This window comes from Taudactylus pleione, unplaced genomic scaffold (assembly GCF_031769625.1).
Source record: "Taudactylus pleione unplaced genomic scaffold, aTauple2 ptg000305l, whole genome shotgun sequence".
Taxonomy (NCBI): Eukaryota; Metazoa; Chordata; class Amphibia; order Anura; family Myobatrachidae; genus Taudactylus; species Taudactylus pleione.
The window spans coordinates 3,983,260-4,006,740 of NW_028284706.1; the positions used below are offsets into that span (position 1 = coordinate 3,983,260).

At 43.5% G+C, this 23,481-nt stretch overlaps 1 protein-coding gene across 1 annotated transcript; it reads left to right on the forward strand.

Moving 5' to 3' along the window:
- Positions 1 to 3,767: 3,767 nt before the first annotated feature.
- Positions 3,768 to 4,703, forward strand: LOC148511530 (uncharacterized). The gene has a single exon (XM_088442115.1). The coding sequence runs from the start codon at positions 3,768 to 3,770 to the stop codon at positions 4,701 to 4,703; it is 936 nt and encodes a 311-aa protein (XP_088298241.1).
- The last annotated feature ends 18,778 nt before the right edge of the window (positions 4,704 to 23,481 follow it).

Below are 23,481 nucleotides of genomic sequence, written 5' to 3' on the forward strand. Positions count from 1 at the left end.
ATTAAAATTATATGTCATAATGTAAGCCTAAATTAATTTTAAAATCAGAGTATGATAGCATGTTGATTGGCTATCAAAGGAAGTCGAATGATTGCATGCGACCGCAATTCTACTGTTATCGGACGATTTGGTTGTCCACTGCCCGATTTATGTTGGTACAATCCACGATGTAACATTGCGTGCGCACGCACCCAGGGTGTGCACATATCCACACATTCGCACAACACTAAATAGTGAATAATATACAACACTGACAAACATAATATTCATGCAGGGTTTAGTTAGTAACAAGAAACAGCTTCTTTATATATATATATATATATAATCCATCATAAATAGACTTACATGCATAAAACACACATAGACTGCATAAACACCGCACATTACGCACAGTTGCGCTGTTTCACTCTACAAATAAATGCACCACGCATATTGGCAACTTTATGCAATTTTCTCTTACACTTACACATACACTAATTACATGAAAGGTTCCCTAGTATTAAAGTGTAATATTCAAGGTTTATTCAGTGATTATTAATGTTGTGTAATAAAGGTTATTTGATATCTAAGGTTTAGTACATGGTAAGCAGACCGTGTCTGGTGTTGTACTGATCCACTGTGTCTCCACAGATTTCTGGTACCATCGGTGAGAAGATCGGAACCTGCGTCTGCAAACTATGCAAAATGTACTCTGTAATGTTATCAGCTTAGATTTGCATGCAGGGGGAAAAAGAATACAAAGGGCGGTTGGAGGCCATTGTGTCCATTTGAAATTGTCCAATAAATGATCCTGTAACCAAGACACCTTTAAGAAGAACCAATGGAATCATGCCAAACCTATCTATTGTATATCCAAATCCCTGCAAGGGTATATATGTGCGCTATCTGAACCCAGTCGGGAGTCTTTTTGCTGATGCTGTTGACGGAGGTTTCTTGCTGATACCGGTATCTGGGCCAGAGCGCGTGCGTATATAACAACTGTACCTTGGGTCTGTATGATTTATTTGCACTAATTGTCTTTAGATCACAGCGCGTAACCATCTGTTTTTATGTTGAATAATAACTTTTTGTGCTTTGGAAACACATTCAAAGTCTGAAGGCATTTATTTTACTGTGCGACTCATTACGCTAAATTGTGACAATTCTAGAAGGTATAGGCAGGATTTAGAAGGTAATCAGGATATAACACACTGTCTAACCTAGGGGCTAAGACACTTAACAACGGACAGAATTCAGGCCATACAGACCATGACACTGCTGCAAAACCAGCAGCAGATCCGTACCTTCTTGGGGATGTGTGGATACTGTAGGACATGGATCCTAGGTTTTTCTATTTTGGCATTACCATTACAGGACTTAGTCTCATCCTCAAAACCCGACTGTGTCATACACACTGAGGAAACAGAGCAGGCTTTCCTTAACCTTAAGGATAGTCTGACAAAAGCACCTGCCTTGGGAATCCCAGATTATGAAAAACCCTTTGAATTATATTATACGGAAGCTGATGGCTGTGCAGCAGGTGTCTTTACACAGAAACATGGTGATGCTAGCAGACCTGTAGCATACTACAGTGCACAATTGGACACTGTGGCAAGATCACTCCCGATGTGTTTAAGAAGTGTAGCTGCAACTGTTCTTCTGGTAAATAAGAGCGAGGCCTTAGTATTAGGGCATGATACAACTGTCTATACACTGCATGCAGTATCTGCTTTGTTAAATTCTGCCCAAACCAGACATGACAGGTGATGGCACCTGCAAATATTACCATTAAATGGTGCAATACGTTAAATCCAGCAACGTACTTACCATATGTGCCTCAAAATGCACAAAGGGTGGAGGAAGGTGAGTTTCTGGTCGAAGGTGAGTTTTGCAGGTATGCTGATACACATGATTGTATGGAATATTTGAATCAGACCTTTACTGCAAGGCCAGACATACGTGACACACCATTAGAAGATGTAGATTTGACGTTTTACACGGATGGGAGTTGTCATAGACAGACACAGGAGAATTATGCACAGGTTATGCTGTTGTAAATGACAAGGATGTTGTAGAAGCTGAACCACTTGGTCCACCTCACTCAGCCCAGGTGGCTGAACTGGTGGCATTAAGGAGAGCGTGTGAGTTGGCAGAAGGTAAATCAGCTAACATATACACTGATTCTAGGTATGCCTTCGGGGTAGTAGATAATTTTGGGGCTCTTTGGCATCTTAGGAACTTTATGACAGCAGCAGGCACACCAGTAGCACATTAACAACACATAAAAGGACTTCTGACAGCAACTCAGTTACCGAAGGCAGTAGCTGTCATTAAATGCAAAGCCCACACAAATGCGAAGAAGACCCAGTGTCGATGGGCAATAACATAGCAGATGAAGCTGCCAAATAGGCAGCAGGGTTACACATAAATATACTAACTAACAAAGTGATGGTCTTCCAGACAGTAGACACAAAAATGAATTGAAATGCAAGATTTGTGTATCCTACAGGAAAAGGTGGTCTGGAGATCAAAGGGATGTGGTCAGGAGTCCTCAGGACTCTGGTGAGATGGACAAGGTAGGCCTGTTGCTCCCAAGGCATACTACCTAAGCTTGGCTGAGGCCTCATGGTCTGACTCACCTGGGAAAAGAAGGTATGTGCAAAGTTGGTCAGAGCATATTGGTGTGCACCAGGTTTTTCTTCTCAAGCTGGAAAGAAAGCAATGTCCTATCTGACTTGTTTGAGGAAAAATGTTGGGAAAACAATACCTACCGAGCCATCCCATATCCCTCCGACAGATGGTCCTTTTAAAGTAATACAAATTGACTTCATTCAATTACCACCTTGCAGGAATCTCAAGTATGTATTAGTTTGTACTGATGTATTTTCTAATTGGGTAGAGGCATATCCAGCTACCACTAATACTGCTGTTTTTTGCTGCTAAGAAGATTGTTCAGGAGTTTGTATGCAGATACGGTATCCCTAGAATCATAGAAAGCGATAGTGGTACTCATTTCACTGGTGATGTTTTCCAGAACTTGTGTAAGCATATGGGAATCAATAGTAGACTTCACACCCCCTATTGACTGCAAGCCAGTGCGAAGGTAGAGAGAGTGAATGGTACTATTAAGAATAAACTGAGTAAGATCTTGGATGAAACTGGATTAGGATGGCCAGAAGCCCTACCGCTCGTCCTCCATAGCATCAGAACCACTCCCAGATCTCCCCTTAATCTGTGCCCCTTTAAGATACTGTTTGAGAGGCAACCTCATTTGATTATAAGTCCACAGGATGATTTGAAGAGTAATAGGTTACTGTGCAATATCTTATAAAAATGAGTAGACAGCTGAAACAACAGAAACTGAAAATGTTGTTACCTGATATGCCAGAAACAAACTGTCATGATGTTGAACCTGGTGAATGTTATGATCCAAAATTTCTTTTGCTCAGGTTGTTTGACAGACTGGTGGGAAGGACCTTACCAGGTGATGATGACAAGTACCACATCTTTGAAGGTAGCAGAAAGAGATACCTTTGGCCCATTCCACTCACTGCAGAAAGGTCAACCACCCGAAGGAGGTACAAGGCGAAGTCAAGACAGATAACGTGGATGTGTCAATTGTGAGCCTGTTCCGGGAGAACTAAAGACTGCAGTGAAAACACCTGAGCCAGAGATTTGTACAGATTACTATTCCAGCAATGGAGTGGCGATCTGCTGCTTTTTCTTGTTCCAGGGTTCTTCTTATTCTTACTTGTTTCAGAATTTCCTATTTCTGTGATGGAGGACAGATGACAGAGAGGGAGGCTGATAGTGATGTCGATAGAGTGAAGTCAGAGGAGAGAGCAATAGGACGATCAGGGCAACCTATGGTCAAACTCAGTTCAGGGATTGTTAAGAGATCTGTTAGCCATGGAATTCGGAGACAATGTGAGGGGCTATTGTCTGAGGAATATTGTATCTGTGAGTACTGTGGATCCCTAGTTGATGAGAGATGCATCCAACAATGCCAGTCCAAGAGTAATCTGTATTTGGGTGGGCATCCTTTAGAGGATTACCATTCCTTAGTGGGTAAGGTCTTAAACCAGACTGAATGTTGGGTGTGCACTCACGTGCCTCAGGGACAACATAATGTAGGATTAGTACCATTCCCATTAAATTTCTCTGAGTTCCTTGAATTTCGGGGAGGGAGATCCATAGACGGGAAGTATAACATCACAAGGTCCCCTAATTTAAAGCTCCACCAATACTCCATAGATCGGTCTTTGCTGTGTCTAAACATATCATACATAGAAAGACGGGAGAATTGGAAAGCAGACTTAATGGATCAGACAATGACTCGCCACACCAATAGTGATGAACCCCAGAGACGAGGACATAAGAACAAACCGAATGTGGTATCTATTGGAAAAGTTCCTATAGGTTATTGTAAAAATATTATTCAGGCTGAAATGTGTCTTGAGCAGATGAGGACAATAGGCATAGGTAGTTTTGTTAAAACTTTATGTGATATTGTGCAAGATCATACTATACCTTATGTCCTCCTAGATAATGTATACTATGTTTGTGGAAGAAGGGCTTATTGGTTATCTCCGAGTTCCAAGGGTTTATGTTTTATAGGCAAATTGGTCCCAGAGGTAATGACCCTTACACATGATGAAATGATTGGTATCCATAAAACTGCACTACCTCCATACATACACATGCAGTATGAACATTGTGACTAAAGAAATATGATCCCTGGTGAAGAACATATAGCCACACAGTTGATTAGTGAAATGACTGGTTTCCAAATTTTGGTAGCATTAGATCCCACCAGGATCACTCGGGGAACTTTAAATTTTAGATATATCCAAGACCTGGCTAAATTAATAGACAATATCACGAGATGTATGATGACACTTTCAGGTATATGGGTAAGGAGCTACAGGCTTATAAATAGGAATTGGTACAACATATTCTAGTGTTAAACTTCCTGACATCTATTACTGGTGGATATTGTGTGACTTTGGCCACCCAATTTGGTGTCAAGTGTTGCACATACATCACCAATAATACTAATGACCCTAAAGAGGTGATTGACCGGAGAATGGATGAAATCCTAAAACTGAAATGGGAATTTCGGATGGACCATAATACTTCCTTGTATGAGACTGAGGTAAAGGTAGAGAAATGGGTCTCGTGGTTAAACCCTGTAAATTGGTTCTTTGGTCTGGGAGAGTGGGTACAGGAGATGATTGCTAGTATAGGTAAGCTCATTATTCTTATACTTGTTGTCATCTTAGTAATTGGTTTATGTGTCAGATGTGTTCTTACTATTTTAAAATGTGGAAAATGTACCACCAAGGCAAACCGTGAAAATGAAATCCTAATGGTGGTGAGTTGTGGTGGTATAGGTACTAAGGTTGATGAAGAACTGCATTACAGTCCTGAAATTGAATGTACCATCAGATAATAACATTTGAATAGGCTTGGTCATGTATAATAAAATATATTGTAAATGTTCTGTTAAACATCATAGATAATGTAGTCTCAAAGCCCCCAAACTTCCTTTATAGGTTCGATGAGGTCCCACATCCTACCAATGGTCCCCTATAGATCCGCTGAGTGCATATAAGGGTTGTTTTACCCTTTCCTGAGGCACACTATTAGTGGTTCAATGACCGAATTGTGTCATACCGTATAGAACATTAGCTAATAATTTATTATGCAATACTAAGTAGGTTAAGAATAGAATGTGATAGTTTTTTGTTTGCTATCAAAGGGTGGACTGTCACAGTCAAATAATTGGATACGATCGCTTTACAATTATTATCTGACGATATAGTTGTCTATATTCTGATGACGTGTTACTAGGATGCTAATTTGCGTTGGTGCAATCCGATGTGCTAAAATGTGTATTCACAACACACAAATACGCTGATGCACATAACGCACACATATATACACATAGACACTCATATGCATATTCACAAACTTACACATGGACGCTCATATGTATATATTCACATACATACACATAGATGCACATATGCTATTTCAATACACAGGCGCACATATGCAAAGGCATAGATATAAAATGGTTCCCACACATTATAATTAATAACCAGAGTTATTAAATGTATTTGTTAGCTAATACTTATGATGTGAAATGTACTTAAAGGAGATCTAAAGTTCAGAATACAGTGGACATGTCATGTTTGGTATCATACTAAATCCCTTTTTATTTGCAGACATCTGTTTCTATTAGCAAAGAAGTCGCATCATGCGTCCGCTAGTTATGGATGGTAGGGAGTTATTGAATAGAATGTTTTTTCCTTGTATGCAGTGTTGTAGCCAGTTTTAACCAGTTCGGCGGGAAGCTACACAATGTGACTGTTGGAGGACTGAGCCATACCCCTGATGACACTGTATGAACTGACCAATGACCAGAAGCAAGAACCAATGAGAACCTGTCAATTTGTCTCCTTGTTAACCCTGAAACCTGTAAGGTATATAGGCTGTATCCTGACCTCAGTTTACACATATCTTTGCGACCACATAATTCTGGATTGATGACTGTATACTGGGACCAGTGCGCACGCGTATGTATCGGCTGTGCTATTTTATTGCTTTTTACTCTTAATTGGTAACTCTTACATCATGTTATCCCTGTTACATAAATAACTTTTTGTGCTTTGGAAAGACACAATTGGACAGGAAAGCTATTATTTCTTAAGCGACTTGCAGCACTAAATAGCGACTTATAGGAATCAATACGTGCAACTCTAGATTAGGCCAAAGGTGTATTGATACTGACCACAGTCGGTTGATGGTTTTGTCATCAATGGTAGATATGAGTCCAATGTTTCTATATATTTTTTGACCAACAACAGCTTCATGTCACACAGTTTAGTCCCACCTCCTTACCTTATTGGCCTGCCCCCTTCACAGCACTGATGCCCATCAAACTATTGAATTCCTGCCATCAGGGTAAAGGGATGATGGAATGGTGAACCATTCAATGACCATCCCTAATTGTTATTTCTACTTCAGGGTCCATAGGGGGTCCACAGGGTTGACCTTGAGGTATAGCTGGATCTGGATCCACGGGCACCACGCAGTTAAAGCTTTAGCTGCTCCCAGGATGTTCTTGGGTCCATCCTCCTCTATACCCCGCCCCCAAGCCACAGGCACCTCAGTTTGAGTTGGTGCCCGGACGGAGTCGGGTCACCCTGCGCAGGGGGGCTGCAGGAGCAGCCCCCAAAAGCTTTTTATTTAAAAAAAAAAAAAAAAAAAAGCTTGTTAGTTTTTTTATGTTTAACAGGGGCTCTCCAGCGTGGCAGCGAAGGGCTGTCTGTACAGACGCCCACACTGCCGCTCTTACTCCCCGCTGGTGCCGCAATGCCAGTATTGCACTGGGGATCGTGGCGGGAGGCCAGAGTCCATACTAGCCGGACTCTGGGTACCTCCCTGGACTGCTGCCAGAGTTGCCGGGGAGAAGGTGAGCCGCGAGTCGCCGATTAGCGGTGGCTCGCGGGTCTTACTATAAATGCAGTCATTTGCCCCCGGTTCTAAGGGACAGACCGGGGGCTGCTAGCGGTGGCGGCGGGCTTCCCATCCAGTGGAGGAATACTCCGTCAGTCCACTAGACTACCAGGGTTATTTAGCGGCAAGCGGGATGCCGGCAACCCGGGGGTTAATAGCTAGCCAGGGAAGGAAGCCTTCCCTGTTTAGCGGCTCCTCCCCTCAGCTCAGTGCGCCTTTCAACATGTAGTCTGGCGTCGCTGAGCTGCAGTTACTCGGCCACTCCTCCTCTGAGGTCTCTGTGGGCCATTTTCTCTGTGGCAGCACAGATACTCTCAGGGAGCACGTGGACCGGTCCCCCTGTGTACCTCTCCCACAATCAAGGACAGTGTACACTGAATCTGGGAGGTTGATTGTAGTGGAAAGGTGCAGTGAGTATATCTTCTCTGCATGGTATGTGACTTTTGCTAGTGCTGCCTGTCTGTGCGTCTTTCTACCTACTGTCGGCTTATACCTATCCCTTTACTTCTCCTACAAGCCCTACAGGTGTGTGGGGGAGGGGTGTTTCTACAGACCTCACCTATATAAATCACATATTTGTGAAGTCCGTCACATACAGTTGTGTGCTACACAGTACCATATTGTGGGCTGTTGTTCAGCACACTGGTGAGTGCGCTTGATTCGGCTCTGTTGCCAGATATATTTATTTATATAATATATTTTGTCATGTCGGACGAGGAGATTGAGCACTCCGTGGCTCCGGTGTTGGTCTCCTGCGGACGCTGTTCTGCAGGAGTGGATAGGGAGGATTTGTCACAGGATGGCCTGTGTAGACGGTGCCAGGTGGTTCCTGGCTCATCATAACCTCCTATGATACAGGAACCACCATGGGCGATGTTTTCTCAGGTGCTGGTGTCTATTGCGAACCGTCTGTCGGTCCCGACTGCTGTCCCTACTAAGGCGTTGCCCCAGCCGGCCGTCCCCCCATTCCCTGGGTGTTCCACAATTATTGCAGAGCCCCCCCCCCCCGGGTCTCAGTCTGTTGGTCCTTATGCGGGGTTACCTATGTATCTATATATAGGCTTCCGCTGTGACGCAGCAGTCTGTCGTGCCCTTTCAGGCCCCTGTGGTGACTCCTCCATCCTGGGTGGATGTGCTCTCCAACTCAGTACAAAATTTGGCGGCCGTGTCTTCGGCTTTTCAGTCAATGTTGCAGAATGACATGCCTTCTAGGGTGTCAAAACGCACACTAATGGCACAGGTGGCGCATGTATCGGACTCTGAGGGGTCCTCAGATGATGGGGAGGTTCATGATGACACTGACTCGGACACATTGGTCCAGGAAGTGGATACCACGTCATCCATTAATGTGCGAGTGCTGGTTAGGGTGGTGCAAGCCATTCTCCTAATAGAGGATGAGGCACCAGCTCCTAAGTTGAAGTATCCTAGTTTCAAAAAAAACTAAGGTGGCTTCTGCGGTGTTTCCCCTGTCTGATCAGTTGACGGATCATATGGCGGTGGCTTGGCAGGCGCCCAATAAGAGATTCCTACCACAGAAGTGGTTGGCTTCTAATTACCCTTTTCCTGAGGCACATTGTAAAAAATGGGAAACTCCACCGGTGGTGGATTCCCACGTCACCCGTTTAATAAGGAGCGCTACTTTGCCATTACCGTCTATATCCTCGCTGAAGGATCCCACAGACAGAAAAGTTGAGACTTGCTTAAAGTCAATTTACACCCTCTCAGAGGCAATGGCCCGACCGTCCATGGCCATCTCCTGGGTGGCCAAGGCCATTGACGGTTGGGCCAACGCATTAGAGGATACCTTTCCGGACGATGCCCCGGATGTCCAGAGGGCATTGTTAGGACAGATGAGAGACGCTGCTTCCTACATTGGAGAAGCCTCTTTGGATGCTAGTCTGCTGACTTCTCGAGTATCGGCTGCAGCAGTGTCTGCCCGCCGATCCTTATGGCTTGCGTCCTGGAGAGCGGACTCCGATTCAAAGAAAGGCCTGGTGGCCTTACCTTTCAATGGAGGATTGCTATTTGGTCCGGACTTGGACAAAATAGTGGATTCCCTGGCTAAATCCAAGTCAGCTTTCCTCCCTTCAGCAGCAACGCCTGCCAAGGTCCAGAGCTCGGCCTTTCGTTCCTTTCGGGTTCAGGGTAAGGCAAAAGGTCAGTCCTTCCCGAGGCAGTCGGCGGCTAAGACCGCCTCTAAACACAAGAAGCAAGCCTGGAGTGCTCAGCGCCCTTCTTCCAAGCAGGAGGATAAACCTGCTGCCTGAAGGGACGGGTCTCCCTCTGGGGGACCTCAGAATGGGAGGCTGGCTTCTCCAATTTGCCCAGTGTTGGCACAATGCCACCACGGATGCCTGGGTTTGAGAAGTAGTGTCTCAAGGGTACGCCCTGTCTTTTCGGGTCAGGCCGCCCCACCAGTTTTTTTGCACGAGTCCTTCTCTGGACAAGACCAAAGCTTCCCAGATTCAGGTGGCTATACAATCCTTGCTACAAGCAGGAGTCATTGTTCCTGTTCCGCAGTCTCAACACGGGACGGGGTACTGTTCTACTCTGTTTCTGGTACAGAAGCCCAATGGTTCTCATCGCCCTATCCTGAATTTGAAGTCTCTGAACAAATACCTCAGAGTTCCCAAGTTCAGGATGGAAACATTATGTTCCATCATTCTGGTGATGGAACCCGGGGATTACATGGTCTCCCTGGATATCCAGGACGCCTATCTCCACGTGCCCATAGCACCAGAACACCAGCGGTATCTGAGGTTTGCTATCCTGCAACATCACTACCAGTTTCAGGAGTTGCCTTTTGGCCTTTCCACGGCTCTGAGGGTGTTCACCAAGGTGATGGCAATTATGGCCGCCCACCTTCGGGGCCAGGGTATATGGCTGCTGCCATATCTGGACGATCTTCTGCTGGCAAGCTACCCAGGTGTATTTCTTCGACATCTCCACCTGACCATTGCGGGTGGTTGATAAATTGGATGAAGTCATCTCTGATCCCATCACAACGGATGGTTCATTTGGGAGCCCTTCTGGATTCTCGTCAGCAAAGGATTTTCCTGACTCCGGAAAAGGTGTCCTCCCTACTACTGCGGATACACAATTGCTTGAGCAGTGCCAGGGTGTCAGTAACTCGGCCATGAGAGGCCTAGGGTCCATGGTGTTGGCATTCGACATGGTGGAATTTGCCCAGTTCCATTCCAGGCCCCTGCAGAGGCAGATTCTATCGGAATGGAACGGGTTACCTCACCGGATCCGATCCCAGACACTGGTCTTGTCCTCGGAAGTGCGCCAGTCTCTAGCTTGGTGGCTTCAGCCAGCTCATCTCATCGAGGGTCACCCCTTTTGGATCCTGGACTGGGTTCTGCTCACAACAGATGCCAGTCTCCGGGGTTGGGGGGCAGTGATCGGCTCATTGTCTCTTCAGGGCCGTTGGTCTGTGGAGGAAGCAGTTGTTCCCATAAACATGCTGGAACTGCGGGCCGTGTACAGGGCTCTGCTGTCATCAGGCACCACTCCTCACGGAAGGGCAGTTCAGGTGCATGGACATTTCACCTAGCGTACCTGTTCCCTCTGATCTCCCTGCTACCTCGGGTACTAAGAAAAATCAAACAGGACGGGGGCACATTTCTGCTGGTGGCTCCAGCATGGCCCAGACGTCCTTGGTACTCTGATTTCAGGAGCTTGTCTGTAGATGCCCCGTTCCTTCTACATCAGCGTCGGGACCTGCTGTCTCAGGGGCCTTGCCTTTACCCAGATCTGGGTCGGCTGTCTTTGACGGCGTGGCTCTTGAGACAGCCGTCTTAAGGTCCCGGGGTTTTTCAAGCTCTGTCATCAGTACCATGCTGAGGGCACGTAAACTTGCCTCTGCACGGATTTACCACAGAGTGTGGCTCACTTACTTTCAGTGGTGTGAGTCCAGAAACCTTGATCCTCAGGTGTTCAGGGTTTCTAGAATTTTGGCATTTCTACAGTCAGGTCTTGACCTGGGCTTATGTCTTGCTTCCCTGAAGGTGCATGTATCGACTCTGTCTGTGTGGTTCCAACGTAGAATCGCTACACTGCCTGACGTTCACACCTTTTTCCAGGGTGTTCTTAGAATCCAGCCTCCCTTTGTGCCTCCAGTGGCTCCGTGGGACTTGACGGTGGTTCTTCAGGTCCTGCAGGGACCTCCTTTTGAACCTCTTGAGTCGGTTGACCTCAAGTGGTTAACACTTAAGACTGTGTTTCTACTGGCAATTGCTTCGGCCAGGAGGGTATACGAGTTGGGGGCACTTTCCTGTAGTCCCCCCTTCTTAATTTTTCACCAGGACAGAGCAGTGCTTCGCACTTGTCCTGAGTTTTTGCCTAAAGTTGTCTCTAAGTTCCACATCAATCAGGAACTGGTGGTGCCAGCTTTTCAGTCCCCTGATCTTACAGCTGGCGAGGCTTCGTTGGACGTTGTCCGTGCTCTCAGAATTTATGTTGATCGGATTGCTTCTGTTAGAAGGTCCAATTCGTTGTTTGTCCTCTTTGGTTTTGTTGGCAGGCCAAGAGGGGTTGGGCTGCCAACAAACAAACCTTAGCCCATTGGCTTTGTTCTGTTATTAGGGAGGCTTATGTACAAGAAGGTTTACCTGTTCCAGCCTCTGTTAAGGCTCATTACACTCGGTCTGTTGGTCCTTCTTGGGCTGCTAGACGTGGTGCCTCCACTGTTCAGCTGTGCAAGGCAGCCACTTGGTATTCCATTCAGACGTTTTTGAGGTTTTATGGGTTTGACACCTTTGCCTCTCAGGATGCATCCTTTGGGCGCAGGATTCTCCTTTCTGCACAGGAGCGTCCCCGTCCTTAGTTGAACTGCTTTGGGACATCCCCAAGGTCAACCCTGTGGACCCCCTATGGACCCTGACGTAGAAATCAAGAGATATGGTAAGAACTTACCTTTGTTATCTCTGTTTCTACGAAGTCCATAGGGTCCACAGGGCGCCCGCCCTGATGCACCTGGCTTCAAAAAGGCTGTGTTGCTGGTCACCGGTTTTCCATCTCCCTTTTCTGTGAGTATGGTTTTCTTGTGTGTTCCAGTCTTCCTTCTCTCTGTTTAGTCTCGTCCTCCGGCCTGGGCTGCTTACCAACTAAGGTGCCTGTGGCTCAGGGGCGGGGTATAGAGGAGGATGGACCCAAGAGCATCCTGGGAGCAGCTAAAGCTTTAACTGCATGGTGCCTGTGGATCCAGATCCAGCTATACCCCAAGGTCAACCCTGTGGACCCTATGGACTTCGTAGAAACAGAGATAACAAAGGTAAGTTCTTATCATATCTCTTGTTATAACAGGATGGCGGCACTCTGTAATAAACACTCTACAGCAGGGTCGGTAATCAATGTTTCAATGTTTACTTCTACATCGTCATCAGGATTTAAACATTAGTACAAAAAATACACTTACTTTATACCATCACCATCACCTGTGCACACCAACACGACTTCCGGTTCCGTCTGGCAGAGCCTCACAATGACATCACCGGCGTGCCCTGGTCGTCATGGTAACTAGACCAAACATGTGACATAATTATTAAAAATGTCCCTACATTATAACAAATATAAAATGTATTTTAAACAACACATCCCATATAGAGATAAATAATGTTAAATCATAGCACTTGTGTATTTGGCATAATGTTAAACCATAGCAGAAACTCAATCACATTACTTAACCTGAGCCTTATATGATGCAATTAACACTAAGCAATACTTCTGCCAAATACACAAGTGCCGGTGACGTCAGTGGGAGGCACCGCCGGACTGGACCCGGAAGTCGTGGGGGTGTGCACAGGTGATGGTGATGGTATAAAGTAAGTGTATTTTTTGTACTAATGTTTAAATCCTGATGACAATGTGGAAGTAAAAACATCAAAATGTTGATTACAGACCCTGCTGTCGAGTGTTTATTACAGAGTGCCGCCATCCTGGTATATATGTTGGAGCCCTGTATGGGCGCTTCTGTGGAGGGCACCTGGATTATTTATATTTTACAAGGGAGTGCCACCTGCAGTGTTCTATTGTATTGAGCTGATCTGGAAGGCAGGAAGGATCAACTCTAGGTACAGGCACACTTAATCAGGCTTTTGACTTGTACCACATTTACCATCATTTGGACATGTTTGGATTGTTTTTAATTCTGCTGGCTATGGCAGAAGGAGGTCCTGACATGGAGGATGAAGTATGTGAAGCCATTAATTTGGCAAAACTTACTCAGGGACAACAAAAGGGATAAATTATACTGCACTCAGCTAATATGTGTACTATTTATGACCAGTTAAGCTAATTACAAATGGTGTAAGTATTGGCTGATGAAGAATGCACCTGGGGGGATCTAGAATATATCCAACACAACACCTTATATCAAATGATAATGGGTCACTGGTAACCATGCATAAATTATACCAAAACATAAACAAAAGTATGGGAAAATTTATTAATATGTAAAAAATTTTAAACCATAAAACAACTGGAAAACCTGCAAATGATTTGCGCTCAAACCTTGGTGGGTGAAAACATGCACTAAATTGATCAATATGAATGATCTAAGCTAGTTTGAGACAGTTGATATATTGTTCATAAAAAGTAGTGAGGATGGGTGAGAACCAATGTTAGGTGGAAGGGAGCTTGGCTCAAAAACTAAGTACTGTATTGTCCAAAGGCCAGAATAAATATTGTGAATGAGTCTCAATGTGGAGGATAAAGTCTTGATAAAAAAAGAATATAGTTATTGTCAGTGGCGTCCCACTGACATTGATGTGTTGAGATGATGCGCTATGTAGAGATGCCTGGGATGTTCTTGGTATTAGGATGACCTGATGTAACGGAGGTATGGCCCTGAGGTATGGCCGTGTGTCGCTGACAGCCGCCGGCAGCGCATGCTGACATGAGTGCTGCTGTCTGACAGGAGGAGATGTTATGGCAAAGACCGCTCTGCTGGAGCCGTCTGCTGTGTGTCTCCTCCTGAGAGGGGGTAACTCACCTCTGACACTTCACGGGCACCGCTCCTGCCCCTGCGGTGCTTCGGCACTTCCTGTGACATGGCTGGATAAGTCACGTGACCGTGTTGGGATAGATGGTTCCTCTGTCCGCGGGTGGAAGGGGGTATTCCAGGATGAGTAACCAGGCATACGTGGTTCTTGGTTATAGCAAAAAAATGGTAGGGGGAATTATCTTCAACGCGTTTCAGCCACATAGGCCTTTTTCAAGGAGTGGAGGTAATGTTGTTTCCTCAGGAAATATAAAGGAGGAAGCGCTCTCATTGATTGGTGTTATGTAAATGAGATGTGCTATAATTGGTCTATTCTCCCTAAATTGGTGGCTGACCAGTCTCATATAAGAAAACTAGAAAAAAATTGACTGAGAGGATGGACTGAAGAAAAAAAGGGGGGGAGGTAGAGTTGCAGAAATAACAGTAGCTATATAATCCTAGTGATATAAACATATTGGCTGCAGCAGAGATAAAGATTAAAAAAATTACTGATGATACTATAAATATTAGTAATAAAATTATGTACATAGTTGAGTTACTATGTGTATAAATCCAGTATCCACATACACCAGATCTGGTAAAAACTTACAGGATTGCTTAATGCGTTCGTCATGATAACGAATTGATGACAAATAGCCAGAAAATCTTGAATTGAATAAACATAATATTTAGTTATTTCTGTCTACATATGATTGATTTGATCTCATTATAGAGGTTATGTCCTCGGGGTGTGAACGTCCTCAGTTCGTACATCCATTTTAATTCTTTGGTATTAATTGTGTGGTTGAAGTCCAAACCTCTCCAGTTATGTGTGACTTCTTCCAAACCTACAAATCTGAGTGATTTGGGGTCACTGTTGTGGTAAATCTTGAAATGATTTGACAGATTATGTTCGTCATTCCCTCTCTTGATGTTTCTAATATGCTCACTGATGCGGGTCTTTAAAGGTCTTGTTGTCCTCCCTATATATTATTTGTTGCAGCTACATTCGAGCATGTAGAGAGAAATAACTAAATATTATATGTTTACTCAATTCAAGATTTTCTGACTATTTGTCATCAATTCATTATCATGACGAACGCATTAAGAAATCATGTAATTTTTTACCAGATCTGGTGTATGTGGATACTGGATTTATACACATAGTAATATGCTCACTGATGCAGGTCTTTAAAGGTCTTGTTGTCCTCCCTATATATTGTTTGTTGCAGCTACATTTGAGCATGTAAATGACATATTTGCTGTTATGGTGCATACACACGATCAGATTTTTCCTTCAGATATGAACGATAACGATTTAAAAATCGTTCAATCGTTCAAATCGTTCAAAACTTTGTTAAAATCGTTCAAATCGTTCAGATCGTTTAATCGTTCAATCGTTCATCTGACAAATCTGACAAGTCTGACAAATCTGACCGTGTGTACGCTCCATTACATGTAATTCTGCTTTTTATGGGGTATTCCTTACCCGTGGAACATGAAGTAATAGACATGGTAGGCTTTGTTAATCTATATCCATGGTTGGCACATCCCAGGCACGTGCCACAGTAGTAGAAACCATTTTTCACACTGCCTAAGGTTGTGTACTTTTTTTGCCTCAAATCAGGTGCTTTTTTGTAGATTATTCTGGGGTTTGCATGTAGATGTTTTGCCAGTATATCGTCACCGAGTAAAATCGGCCAATGTTTGTTTAGGATTTGTCTGATTTCTTTGGCTTGTATTGCGTAATAAACATGACTTCTTCTCTGAACTTATCCTTTCCTGCATTTGTGTTTTTGTATTCCAGCAGATCTTCCCTTCTATAACTCTCTACCTCATTGAATGCCTATTGTACGACATCTTCTTTATAATCTTTCTCAAGAAATTGTGCTGCTAGTTGTTGGCCCTGTATCTTGTAATCACTAAGCTTGGAACAATTCCTCCTGAGTCTGAGAAATTGTCCCTTGGGGATGGTGTTGAGCCAATTGGGGTGGTACCAACTGTTAGCTAGAATAAAACTATTAACATCTACTTCCTTCCTGGAGGTGTTGGTATGTAGTCTTCCTCTCTCAATAAATATATTGAGATCTAAAAACTCTACTTTGTTTTTACTATATTTGGCTGTGAATTGTAATTGATTATCGTTGTCATTTAGAGTGGTCAAAAAGTGATTAAGACTAGCTTCATCCTCCCTACCAGATGAAGAAAACATAATCTATATATCTCTTCCAGAGTATGAGGTTTGCCCCAAGGTCCGCCCTCCCCCCAGATATGGTGGTCCTCCCACCAACTCAAGAAAAGGTTGGCGTAACTGGGGGCAAACCTCATACCCATAGCGGTGCCTATAATTTGCAGGTAAAAATGATTATTGAACCAAACATAATTATGTTTGAGTATAAATAAAATGCTGTCAATGATGTCGAAGTCAAATAATTGGATATGATTGCTTTACAATTATTATCTGACAATATAGTTGTCCATGGTCTGATGACTTATTACTAGGACACTACTTTGCATCGGTGCAATCCAATGTGCACAAATGCGAATTCACACACATACACTGACGCACATAACGCGCATATATATATATATATATACACACACACAGACGCTCATATGCGTATTCACATACATACACATAGACGCACATATGCAAACGCATACTTATAAAATGGTTCCCACACATTATAGTTAATAACCAGAGTTATTAAAGGTATTGTTATCTAATAATTATGCTGTGAGATGTACTTAAAAGAGATCTAAGTTTCAGAATACAGTGGATGTCAGGACTGTGACTATCTCAGTATGAAAAGATAAACTACATTTGCCAAAGTTCGATTGTGCTCGTTGGAGGAGTTATCCTGGTTTCTTGGATTTCCTTACATACAGGGGATAGAGAGTTAAAATGATCATCTGTCTCAAAGGTGTTGTCAGGTTGTGGGATTTCTGATTGCTTATTATTTCAAACCTGACTCCATTTGGGTCACATGTTCTGAACTTCCTATGGATCACAGACCCATAGTATAAAGCCTGTTACTAACTGTGTCTCAGTGTCTGTGCAACATTACTTTCAGGTCTTTCTTGGACTCCTGCCAGATCCCCGCTGTACCTGTGGTTTGCTGTGGACTTTGCTATATCCCTGCCCGTGTTCCGGTTAAACTTCTGATACTGGTTACCAGCTGTACTATAGAGCTCAGCTTTGCCATTGCCTAAGTATCGTTATCCTGCTCCATTGCTGTGCTTGCATCCCCTGCTGGATTATTTACTCTGCCTGTTGACTTCTACTTCCATGGACATTGAACTCACCTCTACTACAGTTGTCAACTGCACCATTACAGTTATCATTGCCGGACCCTTCGTGCATCGCGGGGCTCAACCCCGCTCTGGATCCCTGTCATGCCACAACTCTGCTCCAGAGCCTTACTACATCACAGGGCTCAACCCCACTTCGGATCCTCATCACACTGCAGGGCTCAATCCTGCTCCGGACCTTTACTGCATCACAGGGCTCAACCCTGTTCTGGATTTTCATCACACTACAGGGCTTAACCCTAGTAACATCCTTTATACCATCCTGAGGTCTTAGCCTCATATTGGACTCGGAGTTCCCCACCACATTAGTATCAGAGACTTTATTTACATATATTGACATATACATATATTGACTACTGCATATCTGAACTTCTGTGTTGTTGAGACTTTATGTGAAACGTCGCTATATATTTCCTTTAGAATAAATTCTATTTACTTTTATTCCATGTTACTGAGATTCCATGAACAGGTAATTCCTAAAGCCACCTCAGTTTATAGTGCCCAGTAGGCCTGACTCCTTCCAGGAGTCTCAAGTGTCGGCAGCCATGACAGTTTACACAGACCATAAAATGAATCTGGATCTGGAACAGGCTACTGGGGTACAGGTGCTACAAGGTTTGACTGCCCGTCTGGAAGTACAAGTTTTGCAATGTTTACAGGATCTTTAAAAACGTCTTGATAAACTTAACATTCCTGTTACAAGTACATCAGGAGTTTCTGCTTCTCATCTACATTTACCGACTCCTACCTCTTATGATGGTAGTCCAAAAACCCGTAGAGGATTTCTCAACCAATCTGAGATTCATTTTGAATTATTACCCCAAAGTTTTACCACCTCTCATGTTAAAGTGGCTTATATCATGTCATTATTGTCTGGTGTTGCTCTCGAGTGGGCCTCTCCTTTATGGGAGAGAAATGATGCTTTAATGCCTAATTGCCAAGCTTTTCTTTCCACTTTTAAAAGGATATTCGACAAACCTGGAAGATCAGTGGCCGCGTCTGTGGACACTTTACGAGTAAAACAAGGAACAGCTCCAGTTGGCCAGTATGTGGTTCACTTTCAAACTATAGCGGAAGAACTTAAGTGTAACAATGAGGCATTAAGAGCAGCATATTGGAATGGTCTCTCTGAGAAACTTAAAGATGAGTTAGTGACTCGGGATCTTCCTGAGAATTTGGATTAGTTAATTTCATTGACTATTAAAATTGATCTGCATATATGAGAATGAGGGGTTCAGAGGAATCGCACTGAGTGTTCTAAAAGTTCTCTTCCCCAGTCTCGCTCCCTTCATGGTACATCTGATGATCCTATGCAAATTAATAAAGCTAAGTTGTCTGAAGTGGAGAAGCAATGTAGGAGGCATTGTAATTTGTGCTTGTATTGTATATCGTCAGAACATTTTTTGGCTAAATGTCCAGTGAGGCCGGGAAACGGTCATCCCTAGTTGATGGAGGGGAAGTCAAACTAGGGGTGCTTTCAAAAGTTCTCCCCAAAAAGGATTGTTTAATCTCAGTGGGTATTCCTGATTTTGGGTCTCCGTGTCAAGAGTTTTCTGCATTGCTAGATTCTGGAGTAGCGGGCAACTTTATTTCATTGTCATTGGTTCAAAAATTGCAAATTCCTGTTGTCAAATTAACCCATTCTCTTTCCCTTTCTGCAGTAAATGGGACTAGAATTTATCACAGATCTTCCTGAGTCTAGGGGGTGTACGGTTATTTGGGTAGTGGTGGATTGTTTTACCAAGATGGCCCATTTTTATCCTTTGGCTCGAATTCCATCAGCCCCCAAATTAGCACAAATATTTATTAAAGAGATATTCCATCTTCATGGACTTCCTTCTGAGATAGTATCTGACCGGGGTGTCCAGTTTGTTGCTCATTTTTGGTGGGCCTTATGTTCATCATTGCAAATTAAATTACAGTTTTCTTCTGCATATCATCCTCAGTCAAATGGACAAAGTGAAAGAGTGAACCAGGAGTTGAAGACCTTCTTGAGAATGTATATTTCCTCTTCTCAATATGATTGGATGGATTTTTTGCCGTGGGCTGAGTTTGCCCACAACTTTCATTATTCGTCTGCTACAGGTATAAGTCCTTTTTTCACCAACTCGGGTTGGCATCCTCGAGTTCCTGAGCTTCAACCAATTCCTACAGTGGACGTTCCAGCAGCTAAAGCTACTCTCCAAAATTTTTCTGGAATTTGGAGACAGGTACATAAGTGTCTTAGGAAAGCCTCTCATAGTTATAAAATTTTTGCTGATAGAAAACGTTCGGCTGTTCCTAAATATTCTGTTGGGGATCGTGTTTGGTTGTCTACTAGAAATCTCCGACTTAAAGTATCTACTATGAAGTTTGCTCCCCTGTATATTGGGCCTTTTCGTATTGCAAAAATTATCAACCCAGTGGCATGTAAGTTACAGTTACCTCCAACCATGCATGTACCTAACTCCTTTCATGTCTCCTTGCTTAGACCATTGATTCTTAATCAATTTCACGACAGCTTGCCTAAAGTGCCTCCCATAACAACTTCTCGAGGTGTGGAGTTTCAGATCAATAAGATTCTGGATTCACGTAAGCATCAAAATCAATTGCAAAATCTCGTAAACTGGAAGGGTTATGGCCCGGAGGAGAGATCTTGGATTAAAGACTCTGATGTCCATGCTCCTAAATTGATACGTCATTTTCATGCTAAATTCCCTTTGAAACCTGGTGGGTGTTCAGAGACCACCCAAAAAGGGGGGGGGGTTACTGTCAGGACTGTGACTATTTCAGTACATAAAGATAGACTACTTTTGACAAAGTTCCATTGTGGTCGTTGGAGGAGCTATCCTGCTTGCTGGTATGCTTCTCATTCAGGGGATAGAGAGTTAACATGATCATCTGTCTCAAAGGTGTTGTCAGGTTGTGGGATTTCTGATTGCTTATTATTTCAAACCTGATTCCATTTGGGTCACATGTTCTGAACTTCCTATGGATCACAGATCCATAGTAAAAAGCCTGTTACTAACTGTGTCTCAGTGTCTGTGCAACGTTACTTTCAGGTTTTTCTTGGACTCCTGCCAGATCCCCGCTGTGCCTGTGGTTTGCTGTGGACTTTGCTATATCTCTGCCCATGTTCTGGTTAAACTTCTGATACTGGTTACCAGCTGTACTACAGAGCTCAGCTTTGCCATTGCCTAAGTATTGTTATCCTGCTCCATCACTGTGCTTGCATCCCCTGCTGGATTATTTACTCTGCCTGTTGTCTTCTACTTCTGTGGACATTGAACTCACCTCTACTACAGTTGTCAACTGCACCATTACAGTTATCATTGCTGGACCCTTCGTGCATCGCGGGGCTCAACCCTGCTCCAGATCCCCGTCATGCCACAGGGCTCATTCCTGCTCCAGAGCCTTACTACATTGTGAGGCTCACCCTGCTTTGGATCCTCATCACACTGCAGGGCTCAACCCTGCTCCAGACCTTTACCACATCACAGGGCTCAACCCTGTCCCGGATCTTCACTACATCACAGGGCTCAACCCTGCACCAGATCTTTACTACATCAAAGGGCTCAACCCTGCTTCACATCACAGGGCTCAACCCTGCCTCAGATTCTCACCATGTCTCAGGGCTCAATCCTGTTCCGGATCTTCACTACTTTGCAGAGCTCAACCCTTTTCTGGATTTTCATCACGCTACAGAGCTCAACCCTAGTAATGTCCTTTATACCATCCTGAGGTCTTAGCCTCATATTGGACTCGAGGTTCCCCACCACATTAGTATCAGAGACTTTATTTACATATGGGGGTTTACTCCTATATTGACTACTGCATATCTGAACTTCTGTGTTGTTGAGACTTTATGTGAAACGTTGCTATATATTTGCTTGTGAATAAATTCTATTTACTTTTATTCTGTGTTACTGAGATTCCATGAACAGGTCATTCCTAAAGCCACCTCAGTTTATAGTGCCCAGTAGGCCTGACTCCTTCCAGGAGTCTCAAGTGTCGGCAGCCATGACAGTGGACATGTCATGTTTGGTATCATACTAAACCCCTGTTTATTTGCAGACATCCGTTTCTGTCGGCAAAGAAGTCGCACTCATGCGTCCACTAGTTATGAATGACAGGGAGTTACTAAGTAGAATGTTATTACTTTAATGCAGTGTTGTAGCCAGTTTTATCCAGTTTTAAGCAGTTCTTTGGCGGTAAGCTACACAATATGAGTGTTGAAAACTGAGCCATACCCCTGATGACACCGTATGAACTGACCAATGACCAGATTGACCAGCAGCAAGAAACAATGAAAACCTGTCAATTTGTCCCTTTGTTAACTTTGAAACCTGTAAGGTATATAGGCTGTGTCCTGACCTCAGTGTACACACATCTTCTTTGCGACCGCAGACTTCAGGACTGATGACTGCATACTGGGACCAGTGCGCACGCATATCTATCGGCTGTACTATTTCATTGCTTTTTACTCTAAATGGTAAACTTACATCGTGTTACCCCTTTTTACATAAATAACTTTTGTGCTTTGGAACCACACGATTAGACTGGAAAGCAATTCTTTCTAAAGCGACTTGCACTGCAAATTAGCGACTGTATGGCATTCATAGTGATGAAATCCCACTGTATGTCTGTCAGAAGTTCGTCTTTATCAAGATGGTATTTAATGCTGGTAGCTCTCTGAGTATGGTCTATGACCGAATATAAGAATGTAATGTCAGTCGTCACCAGCCAAAAATTATCCTCCCATTGGATACCATTAAGAATATTTACAATTTGAGTTGTATCTTTAAGATATGCTGTTTGTTTCAGAACATATGGTTATAATATGGTGTCCAAGTACACGGATAGGTTAGATGTAAGTGATCCTATCCCTGATATTATGGGTCTACATGGTGGTTTGATTCTATCATTATGTACCTTCGGTAAAAAATAAAAAACAGGAATCACTGGGTGTTGCATTTGAATAAATTGATGTTCATGTTTGGTTAGTATCCCTTTATGGATACCTTTTAGTAAGTGAGTGTTCAGTTCTTTAGTGAATTGTTTGGTGGGGTCATTGGTAAGAACTCCGTAAGTTGTTGTATCATCTAGAAGTCTCTGTGCCTCTTCTATATAATCTACTTGGTTGAGGATAACTATACCCCTCATTTGTCTGCAGGTTTTATGATGATAGAGTGGTCCTCCTGCAATTTCTGCAGTGTTGTCCTTTCTTTCCTTGTCAGGTTGTTTTGTTTGTTATGGATGTGTAGGTTTTCTATATCTTTCTCGACCAATTTGGTGAAAGTCTTTACATGCGCTCCTTTCAGATGCCTAGGATAAAATGTGGAGTGTGGTCTGAGATCTGTGAGTTTCGTGGTGTCGGCTGTGTTCCTCACTTCTGCTGGGGTTATTGATGAGAAATATTTCTTTAATGTAAGTTTTCTAGTGAACTTATGGAGGACTAAATATGTTTGAAATTTATTTATGTTGTTTGCTGGAACGAATTTCAGACCTTTGTCTAAAATTTTGAGATGTTCATCAGCCAGGGTTATGTCACTCAGATTGAATATGCCTCATCCTGGTGTGTCTTGGATGTCTCTTTTTGCCTTTATCCCCCCCCTACAGCCCCTTTTTGTGAATCTAGTTTTCTTTTCCCTGGTTTGGGATATATGTCGTGGGGCCCTAGTGGTGTCTTGTAGAGAGACTCCTCT

Excerpts from the sequence above, each read along its gene's own strand:
- LOC148511530 (XM_088442115.1), top strand. The coding sequence starts at position 3,768 with ATGACAGAGAGGGAGGCTGATAGTGATGTCGATAGAGTGAAGTCAGAG.